The sequence below is a fragment of the Lipophrys pholis genome (genome assembly GCF_963383615.2).
Source record: "Lipophrys pholis genome assembly, chromosome: 5".
Taxonomy (NCBI): Eukaryota; Metazoa; Chordata; class Actinopteri; order Blenniiformes; family Blenniidae; genus Lipophrys; species Lipophrys pholis.
In genome coordinates this window covers 28529012-28541036 of record NC_137628.1, presented here as the reverse complement: position 1 = coordinate 28541036, position 12025 = coordinate 28529012, and the positions used below count along the sequence as shown (strand labels likewise).

General features: G+C 37.6%; 1 protein-coding gene across 1 annotated transcript in view; it reads left to right on the top strand.

Moving 5' to 3' along the window:
- The window catches only part of LOC308109879 (myosin-10-like), a 47251-nt gene that overhangs the window by 13309 nt on the left and 21917 nt on the right, over positions 1 to 12025 (top strand). Inside the window, exons 4-8 of the mRNA XM_080463707.1 lie at positions 8082 to 8109; positions 9384 to 9486; positions 9818 to 9847; positions 10046 to 10060; positions 10739 to 10756. Of these exons, the coding sequence (XP_080319833.1) occupies positions 8082 to 8109; positions 9384 to 9486; positions 9818 to 9847; positions 10046 to 10060; positions 10739 to 10756 (194 nt within the window). The remainder of the gene's footprint in view (positions 1 to 8081; positions 8110 to 9383; positions 9487 to 9817; positions 9848 to 10045; positions 10061 to 10738; positions 10757 to 12025) is intronic.

Below are 12025 nucleotides of genomic sequence, written 5' to 3'. Positions count from 1 at the left end.
TGTGGATGAGCCACTCTGCTTCCAGAAATGTGTGCTAGACCAAGCTCAGTGAGGTTTATATTGGAAGCTACTCTCTCGCAGTAAACACCTGCCCACCTGGAAATAATCAGTCTCACTTGTTATAGTTTTGATGGCCTTTTGAACCAAATCTTGACGCCAGACTCTTGAGCTCGACCTGTTTTTTGGTGTTGATCAGTCTGAGTTAAACACATAGAGGATATTGCTGATCCTTTAGAAAAGTTGTCTTGGTTTGTTTTTTTTGTGAACTTGAAATTCTCAGTCAACAATATAACAAGCATCACTGTTTGATCGGAAGTAAAGAAACTCCTTAGGTAAAAATAATTACCCCAGCTGACGCTATAACAGTTAGTTTTAATTCAACCACTGTTTAAAATCATATATATGTCAAGTTCACAATGGTGGGAGGAAACATTGGATGGACCCAATGGCCAAAACACACACACACACACACACACACACACACACACACACACACACACACACACACACACACACACACACACACACACACACACACACACACACACACACACACACACACACACACACACACACACACACACACACCTGAATTATATGTTAGTTTGGATAAAAGGATTATGATTTAAGTTAATAAACTTGTAATCATCTGAAACGCAATGAATTAATTTATTTAGTTTTTGGAGTATAAAGTATCAGCACAGGTATTGAAATACCAACGAGTACTATTGTTGTGTTGTGAACTAGTTGAATGATCTCTTGTAAACCGAAATCAGCCAGCCTGGTAAAAAGACATCTTCAACTTTACAATAGTCAGATTTGATCTTTTATTTGTAATTTCTGCTTGACAAGGTTTTTGGTATTGAAGAATCTACATGTTAGAATAATACATATGATTTAACCTCTTTACCTGTCAGGCTTACTGATTTATTCACCTCTTTGGCTGACTCATAAGACTCAATTTATTATTTTGCACCAGGTGTGGTTTCCTACATCAGACTGCTGAAGCATTTACCATCAGTTTGCATGAATACCTTGATAAAAAAATAAATTCAAATCTGATTACAGACTACCCTTCTCAGAAATGCTGCATAAAGAAAGCCTAACACTTGGATCTGTACTTGCTTCCATCTGTCCTTGGCAGCACCTTTAGCATTTTGCAGCGATGCCACTGAAATGAACTGACTGCTTTGATTTTTATGACATTACTGAGGGGAAATTCTGTGGTGAGGAGTTATCCACTTTTCAACACTGGTTTTTATTTGACTTTGAAGGTGTAATACGTTCCCATGGCTATCTTTGATAAGTGTCATTAATTAGTCATGTGTCAAAGTAAGGGACACAAGCCTCCTCTGTATTATAAGATAGTCTATGATAGATTATATTGTGTTATGCTAAATGCTACGTTTCATCCCAAAACTTGGCTCCATCTGTGGACTTCAATGCAGACCTGGTATAGTGTACACTCGGAACTTTAATTCTTGGAGAAAGTCTAATAGATGTAATTGTCAATGCATCCAAATGAATAAATAAAAGTAGGATTGGAACTTCAACTCGTTAATTTTGCTTCATTGAGTAACAGAATTAGAATCGCATTAGAAAATAAGTGCATTTTCTCATGCCTTATTTCTACACAACTCTGTGCATCTGAGAATCTTAATATCAGTCATACGAATGCAGCAGACGCATTAGACAGTGAAAAGTGCAAACGTACAAGTAGACAACTGTTTGACCTGTGCATTTCCTTCTATTGATGAAGGAGGTCTTTATGTGATTAGAATAGTCAGAACTCACTGAATTTCCATTGGATTCATACACAGTTTAGTTTATTACAAATGGTAGACATGTAGCCAGCAGTTGACATGGAGAAACTGTATTTTGATCTGTAGACCTAATTTATTCAGTGCAATATCTTAAACGTGTATTTTAGTGTGTAAAGCTACATTTCAAATGTAAATCATAACTAATGAACATAATAATGTCTTCCATTTGAATTTTCAACCTAATTTTGTTTTGTTTTTCTCAGGCTGTGGTGTCCATAAACAAAAATATATAAATCCTGAACAAACAGAGTCATGTGGCATAGAGTTATTGCTTTTTGTAGTGGATTTCCTCAGTGCGGCGCATGCTCCAATTGGCAGTGGCAGTTAATGAGGCGTCCTCTTATATGTATCTATGTCGACTTATTTGTGTCTGTGACAACAAAGCTCCATGTGGGATGCAGATAAGAACAGCAGCAGGCTATAGTCATCTTTTATTATCGCGTCTCATCATTAGAAAACTAACATTTCCCACAGATATGGAGCTTTACTCCATACATACACTTCACAGACATCAGATCTTGAGCAGCAGACCTCCTCTCAAAGATGATAACTCACATGATATGTCGTCCAGGAGACACAAAATCAAACCCTGGTTTTAGCTTTGTTAGCGGTTAGCTTTGCCATCAGATGCAGGCCTTTCTGTTAAATGTGACACAGCAGCAGGGGCCGAGCTGTTACTCAAACTCAAGAAGACGGGCTACAAACCGACATGCTTTGCATATGACTCCTGTCCGTTTCTGACTGTACAAAGCTGTTTCCTTCTTTAACGGCTGATTTTTAGTTTTTTATTCTAAACGATATACATGGACTAAATGTTATCGGCAGACCAACAGGTAATTCCACCTTGTGCCAGCTGTGGTTGACATCTTTCTCACCCTGCTGCTGGTCTTGTATCTGTTGGAGTGGTGCATCTCTCACAGATATATGATACGCCATTATTCAAAGTGTAGCATCGCTCAGCATACACCAGACTGGCGTTGTAATAAACTTGAGTACTTGAAAAGGGCCACATAGAGGTGAAGAGCCTTTCAAGAAGATTTCTTTGATGGTGTCACACTTCTCTGTTTATTGGGAATATATCCTGGGTGTCCAGAAAGATTAGCTATGGCACTCTTGTGTGTGACAAATTAGTTTCTGTCAGAAACAATCTTGAGTTTCGAGTATTGGTTCGGCTGTGTTTGGGTTTGGGTTGTTGAGGTTTTGGTCCAGAGCTCTAATTATTTATTGGTAATGAGACAACACCATAGTAATTCTAAGGTTGTTTCTATTACATAACGTTGAACTAATGGGCGTTCCTATATATGTGGTTCTATGACTTGTTTTGTCACTGTGACACTTCAGTAAGAGCTCGGTCAGCATGTCTGAGGTGAGTGTTTGCACTTCATTGCTGCTCTTAAATGCAGGCATTAGCTGTCAATAGCAGGCACTGGCCAGGGCCCAGCATGCTATAGCTTCACAGTGAGGTTGCTGTCGTTACTTAAGATCAACCCCCTCCCGCCATTACATACAGAAACACCACCCACAGAGTCAATGTGCTAATGTGAAAGCTGCTAAACATCCTAACATTTTTCAGTGTCACCAGTTTGTAAGAGCATTGATGCAGACCTCTGCTGTTCCAAGTCTAACTTAATCAACCTTTGTGTCGTTTGTTCCATTTACTTTAAACATTTTATTTTCTACTTCAACTGGATGGACATTCCTACCCAAGGAGTTTAACATTTGCTTGAAATTAATGAAATAAGAAGAAAAGCATATGGCCTTGTGAATTCCTCCTGGTAAACTGAGTAATGACTGTTTTCCTACTCTTAAGGAAAAAATGTTTTAATGCCAGTTTGTGGCTAAATGTCATCAATGTGTACGCTTTGATTTGATCTGTGAATATAGATAACTACAGTTAGCAGATTAGGTGTTGGGCAGCATTTCTGAATGAATAATTGTATAAATGAAGAGGAAAACCTTTTCTAGGCTCTGTTACAAAATTATTTAATATGATTTTTTATATTCCTTTTAATACCACACTTTTGACTTCTATATTTGCAAGATTAATTTTTAAATACACGTATTTGAAAATGACAAACACAGACTTTCATAGTCTCCAGCTTATCGAATCACAGGAGTGCCACAATTAATAGGAAATAAATGTGGAAATATCAAGAGAATCAATAATACAAAAAATATACAAAGGTAGTCACATTCTTTTTCTATCTTGTCTTTGCTTAATCCATTTTGTCAATGCTTCTCCTGTTTTGTCTTTGTCTTTTCCATTTGCTTTTTGTCATTGTATTTACTCCTGTGATTCCATACCAGCTCGCTGTTACTTTCAGGTAAATGAAATACTGCTGACTGGATCAAAGTCATATCAGCCTAATTATATTGAAAGCCTTAGTAAAATATTTCCTAGAAATGTTACCTTTTAATTTTGGTCTCACCCGCCCCAAAGGTTGGACTACAAGGATAAAATATATTGAATGTTGTTTTCTCCTGATTACAATGTTATATTATGGTTTTTTTTAGACACTGTTTTTTTTTCTGGCAGAGCTAATCACATTGCAGAATTCAGTAAAGTTCACAGTGGCTGTGCTGAGATCATAACATCATTTTAAGTAGGAAAATATGCTGCATCCGTGTTTATCGCTACTGATTCAAGTTTTCCACTTTATTAACAAACTGACATCTATATTAGCCATGCATTGATGAGATCTTTTTGCTGTCCAACATTGATTATAGTGTGCTGTTACTTTTATATCATCTTGTGCTTTTTATGATCCAATTGGTTTTTTTTGCTTTTGAAAGATCAAAATTCATTATTTCAAATAGTTTCCTCAGGTCAGCTGAAGCCAATATCACTTTTTTGTATCTTGGGGGAAAGTGCAACTACCCTACATCATAATGGAATCATGTGATGCTTGCAACAGCCTTGGCAATCATGCGAAAGCCACAAAACAGCTCTTATGATCATTAAGTAATTTCATGGAAATCGCTCCTCTCTTGGTAGTTCAGCACAGACACAGTGTCTACCAGTAATCTGTGCTTTACAGTGACGAGGGGCTGTTAAGGTCGCAGCGCAACGGCTTAGTTGACGAATGGACATGAGCGGTTTAACAATGACTGGATCATATCTTTCCACTGTCTGCAGGGACTCTGATAAAGAAGACATTCAGATGGGTGTTTTGTTAGGAACCAATTTAGATAAGCATGCGTGAATGTAAGAAGAGTCTTGACAAAGCGTCTTGTTAAGGTGCCTACATGCTCAGTGGACTAGTTGTCATTGCATAAGAGATGTTAAGTGTAGGTGTTTAATGGCGATTGTCCTCGTTACAGTATATAAAGGAAGAAGATTGTGGTCAAAGCCAACCTGGGTTGTCCTGATGAGCCATCCAGCTGCATCCTTAGTCAGATAACCTTACATCATTCTACCCCAAAAGATTCCAGTCAGCACTGCAGGAAAGCTTTACTGGCAGTACCGTCCCACCTGGGACACAGCAAGCACTGAATGACTCATTTTACAGCATGAGTAAGAAGAGTACAGGCTTGGCATCTGGTCATGAATGAGAACATTTTAGCAGGGTATTTTTATACAAGTTGTCTTTACTGACCAGAAGTCAAAATATAGAAGATCTTCTCCAGGGCTTCATCCAGTTCAGAGGCTCTGGAGCCGATCTCGGCCAACTCAGGGCAAAGACGGTACATCTTGGAGACACTAAATCCTTAGCCTGCATGTCTGTCGTTTGATATAAAAACACAAATATATAAGGTCTGATCAGAGATGTAATTGTATGAAATTTGATTTCAAAATTTCTTACTTAGAATCATTTCTAAAACTTCCTTTGTGTGGATAAAGTGCAAGGTTGACAAAATAATGGCTGAAGAAAGAGCCAATCAGACATTTCTGTGCACTATGCTTCACTATGATTTTCACACACTGTATTGTCTGCATAACTCTCATATCACTGTAATAGTTGAGCAGTCCTTTACACAGGCAAATCATTGAAGAATACTTATAAATGATGTATATATAATATATAAAAACCCTGTCGTTCTACTTAGTAATTAAAGAAAATATAGTACGAACAATCAAATAAAACAAATGCCTGTGCTAGATGAACCACTTTCATACCGTACATTAAATACCAAGTGTAAGAAACACCTGTAGCATTCTGGAGATCATGCATTTGTCATTTTGTATAGACGCAGGGTCTCTTCTTCAGCCATTTACTTTTTGATCATTGTGCCGAGAGGTTCCCATCAGTCTTTGTGGAAAAATTCAAATGTTCCTGTCCAAAATAAACCATACTTACAAACTGTGTTTGCATCAGGAAAGTTGTCGTTAGAGAGTATATACCGTGAGTTATCTGTAGTGAAGTAATCACCACAACTTTAATGACTAAAATGTAAAAAGAAAAAAAAGGATTCTTCTTGATTCATTTAATTTTCTTATTGAACTTTTTATTTGAAAAACAAGAACAGATTATCCATGTTGCTCATGCTATTGTGCATGTGTCACAAGTCTTTTACACATAGCCTGAATGAAATAGCAGTGAAAGGTGAAATAAATAAATTCAATTCAATAAATGAATAAAAAAAATAAAAATTTGTAAATGACAATAGTAAAACTCACCATACACTTTGTTCTTGACATGTTTGATCTTTGTGTTTTACCGAGACATTTAAAGTAAAATAATCACTATGTCTTTCGTAAACTGCAGCACTCAATCAGGCAGATCTGAAGCCCATCTTTCCATGAAAGTGAATGGTGAATCCAGAATTAGCCTTTTGAGGGAAAAGGATCTGAAACGATGCATCGTTTCTTGAACTATTGATATCTTGTGGTTTTCAAGCCAACCTACGAAAGCATCAGCTTGCCAGTCACCAGCCAGTGATGACTCCCTCAAGTTGGAAACCTGCAGACTTTGAAATCCAGCTGCAATATTAATGACCTCCGAGATTAAAGAACTTATTGAACATGCAGATACTCTGATACTGTACTTATTCCATTTAACTCAAGTTAAAACAATTCAATCTTAAGCTGTCAGATCAGTCAGTCACTGGTGTTCTAAACTCCTCGGTAAATAGGATATTTGACAGACGTATCCCGTAGCTGCTATTTAGCACTACTTTAATTCAGGTTTATCTTATTCAGATCGTTTTCAAGGTGACTCTTGTTTTATTTGATGCTGTCAATTTATTCACAGGCAGCCTGATTTCGAATAATATGGTAAATTAAATATTGTTTTTAAAAATGAATAAAAATTAATTGTGATATCTGATCAAATATTACTTTAATCATGATGTGGTCTCTGTTTATTATCCTCTGTGCCAAAGACGACAGGGCCATAGAGTTAAATTGTGAATAAACTGCAACAACAAGTTAGTGGAGTGCAGAGTGAAGAGTCTGGTGACTTCTATCTAATCGTCTAACTTCTTGCTGCTCAGCCAACCATGTGACCAGACAGGAGGCCCTCTCCCCACGGCTGCATTGATGGGACGGCAAAGTGCTGGTTTCCCATGACATCATCACCATTAATTCCCCTCCTTAAGGCCTAGAGATGAATCAGTCTCATTGCAAACTCATAAGACACGACACACTGAATAACCCTGCAGGTTGATGGAGTCTCTTCAATTCTCATATGATAATGTGATTTCAACACAGTTTACAAGAAATACTTGTAGGCAGCTTCAATGGGCTCATACTTGAATCAAATACATTATTAAATATTTCTATTGAAATCTTCCTTCAGCTGTTGTACTCATACAACAATCAAAACTGTTTAGGCAGCATTAACCTTATTTAAATCTGCCATCTAGTTCAGCCATGAACCATGTTCACTGTCAAAACATCTGGGACAGATAAATCTTCTTATTTTGTGTTCATTAGAAACGGACTGATGGTTCATTGGTGTCTAATGGTGCTGGATGGGTTCATCCTTTTACAGGCTGTTTATTCACTAATGGAGAGAGACGTAAGAGACTGCGGGGTGCTTGCACTTAAATTTAAGTACAGATATTCTACAGATGTGACTCGCTTGTGTTTCTCCTAATATCCAAGCTGTGTTCCCTTCAGTATTTATTTTTTTTATTGTTATTGCTGTTTATCATGTCCACGATATATTTGAAAGAAAATGTTTATAATCAATCTTTCTTGGTTAAAATTACGTTTTTTAGCAACACTAACATTGAAACCATCCTGTGATGTATCTACATTTTTTTATGAACATTTTTCATATCCTGATATTATGTTTATTTTCTTGCTACCCACAGATCGAGAGGACCAGTCCATTCTTTGCACGTAAGTAAACAAGCTGAATTACTTTTACTTTCAACGAAGGTTGCTGCTGAATTGAGATCGTTGCCTGAGGTCTTGAGAGTTATTTCACAGTGTCTCATTGACACTGACCAGACTGCTGCTACTTAAGAGAAAAGGGACAAATGTAGATTTCAGAAATGCCTGGCATGACTGTGTCAAGGCCCTCTGGCTTCAATTCAGCGTCAACACTCTACAGATGACAGATATGTAGCCAAAGAAATGCCAAGGAAGGATATCAAGACACAAGTCATGTAGCTAGAAGAACAGGCCGCTTGTGCCATTTTGTCTAATCTAAACACAAACAGGAATCGAGATAACTTGTCCTGGACACCTTGCATCCTACTATGACTCTTTTCTCAGTTATTCAGTTATGAAGCTTATTCACTAGCCATGCTTTATTAGTGTGATCGTTATTTTGTATTTAATTTTGAACAGTAACTCAATATCAAAATAAGCAGCTGAACATGATGTAATTGCATAAACTTGTTTGCACAGTTATGCTCATTGTCTTGTGAAAAGCGTACATCATAGACACCACACTTATTGCAAAATAAAAAACATTTTTTATAAGCCTCACAATTTGGTATTAGGTCAGCACTTCTGGAATGGGGAGCTGAGGAATGTTACACGCGGCAGGCCAAGGCCAACAGCCGACACATTGACGCAGTCTGCATGATTCCCCATCTGCTCAGTGGAGCTGACAAGACTGGCAGCACCTCCACTCTGCTCCCACACTCCTGACGCACAGCCACGTCACACTCGCTCAGTCTGAAATCAAAACAATATTCTGTGCATACTTGGTGTATGCAAATGTGCACTTATTGTAAAACCTCAGGTATGCTCTAAATCTGAACTGTCTCGCCAAAGTTACTGCAGGGCTCGGAAACATGTCTCTTCTGCCTTTCTGTGCCATGTTCAACGTATGAGGGATCAGAGAATGCATGCCAACAACCACATCTGCTGACTCTGGACCCACTTGCAGAATGAAGAGAAATATACATGTGATAATATATGAACCCGTTTTTGGTTTAAAGTATTGATGGTGCTTTATTGCCCAAATGAAAATTGTCCAGATTTGATGTAAATTACATTAAGCACAAACCTGTAGGTAATATTTCCAACTATATCTAATGTGAAATATCTTTTTTTGTGTGTGCGTGTGTGTGTGTGTGTGCGTGTGTGTGTGTGTGTGTGTGTGTGTGTGTGTGTGTGTGTGTGTGTGTGTGTGTGTCTGCTTTTTGCTTGTGTGTTTGCAGAGGAGAGTCGGGAGCCGGTAAGACGGAAAACACAAAAAAAGTCATTCAGTACCTGGCACATGTTGCTTCCTGCCACAAAGGAAGAAAAGATCACAACATTCCTGTGAGTACTCTGGCAGATGTAATCCTTCTCATTACCCTCATTTGGTTCTGCAGCTCCCTCTTCGAGGTTGAATTCAATAAGTCTATGGTTTCATGCTGTAAATGTTAGTAATTGATTTTACGTGTGTATAAAAGTGTCGTCCTGATTGTTAAACTAGAAATCACACGAGAATAAACACTATGTTTAGTATGGACTTAAATGCTGAGAAGTTTGGTCAAGGTGGGATTGTTGGTACATGTTTATACTTCCTGTAGTAAGGGGATAGGCTCTGTGCACCAGATGTGTGTGCACACAATCTAACAATTTACATTTGTTTATCTGTGACAAACAGCCAGAATCACCTAAACCAGTGAAACTACAGGCAAGTTCTTATGCTTTCTTACACATTATGTTCATGTGCATGCAACACTTAACATTCTGTTTCAACAAAACGAAATGATTGATTTACCTTTTCAAGCTCTCGAGTTACTGTAGTTCCTGAGTCACAAGTTTGCCTTGAACGGCTGTTGTTAAATGTAAATACAACCTATTTAGCATCCACTTTGTTTTTCTCCAATAGGCACAAAATGCAGTTGTAAGTAAAGTTGTAAAGTGGCACGATTGACTGTCTTTCTGGTGTTTGTTGTGATGTGTACCGTGAATATGTTTGCCATTAGTGTGAAACATAATCACATGCATGCAATGATTATCTGTTGTAGTAGCCACACGTAAGCTCTTTGCTGTCATTTTGTGCTGCTTGTATTGTTCTACTGCTACCAAAAAACATTAAGATGCAGACAGTAAGTCATGTGGTAGTTTAAGATATATGCCTGTGCCGTTGAGATAGATCTGCTGACCGTGCCTTTCTGCTTTAGATGCTGAGAGTATCACAGTAAAAGTCTTGAATCAGACCGTTTTATCTGGAGGAGTTAAGTGAATCTCTTTCCTGGTCATCAGGACCCAGAGCCATGCAGGCTGCCCATGTGCTGATAAGTAGAGCAACTGAATTACAGTGTACCTGAAACAAAGGGCACCATTAACTTCCTGTTAGCAATGTTCTGGGTCTTGAGGGCCAGGATAAAAGACCACTCAAGTACTATAATTAGACCTGCTGCTTGCTGCATTCATAGACCGCTGTAGAGCTTATGGCGATATTAAGGCATTGTTTAAAAATGTTTAATTATATTAGCTGGTTGACTTGTATCCATTACATAAATGTAATATATCATTTGTTCGTAATTATTTAACAACTGAATCTCCCCATATCCTACAGAGTGGATCCCTGTTTTATGTGAGTAGTATGTAGTTTCTCACCTCTCTCACCTCATTTATTTATAGGGGGCACTTTACCCACTCTGTTTCCACCTTTCAGATAATATAAGAGGCTTTTAACTCCTTAATGTTCACTGAAGATGGGCAGTAGTTGCTTTCCATTCACCATGAACACCTGCTGTAGTGTGCATTAACATTTGCATTGCACGATCTGCACTAATATGATAACATCGGTTTTTCATTTAATTGTGTAAAATGGGCATCACTTTTAACATGAAGACAACTTTTCTCATAGAAACTCACAATCTCAAGGTGCTGTAAAGAAAAACTAATTGATTCAAATTTGTAATTGTGATTTTTATTTTTTTTAATTTGATAAATTTTCTTAGTCAAACAACATGATCAGGCCATGCATATGCAAGGTTTAAACTAAAAGATACACTTCTAACTTTGTTACTCGATGTCATCAGACTCATTAATCTCATCGTGTAGATCATTTTGGAGGAAAGGCATCGTCGCTCAGTCACAACTCACCAATTATCTTTCTCAAAATTCAAACATTATTAAGGTGGTGTTTCTTCTGTGGCAAGCTGTCCTTGATCAAAGTAAACATGGAGACATTTGTGTCCTGAGAGCATAATAACAAGGCAGAATTCCCCCTTTTTTTTTTTTACAAACCTTTGGTAGTGAGCTGAACAGTAGCTGACTTTCACTTCCTCTCGCTTGCGAATGTTATTTAGGTTGAACATGCAAAATCTGGGAAAAATAGAATAAAATACTATTAAATGAATATTTAATAATACACCAACAACACCTGACCACACGAAGAAGAAAGCCTTTTCAAGTATATATTTTATTTCTCAGTATTACTAAGATATACATTTCATACTGTTTATTTGCGTGTAAGACACTGTAGATCAGTTAACTCTGAGATATATGTAACCTTAAATATGATCCACTGGTTTTCTTGTGAGTGGTGATTTCTTCAAAACTGTTTTTAACATTTTCTCAAGGTGTTGGTCAGATCCAAATAAGTTCCCCACATGGGCCTACTTCTATCCAGTATTCTCTTCTTTTTCTTGCTTGTGGAAAGAGACACTTGTAATATGTGTAATGTAGCCATGTGACCACCGAAGCAGATGTTGTGTTCCAGTGAATCCACATCTCCAACTGGCCTCAGTGTCACAAGATGTACTGGGACTTTTGTGACTGATCTTTTTTGCCTCAATCAAATCTGCCCTAAAGTCTTATTTCACAATTTGCCTGTAAAATAAGACAAACTTGTAGT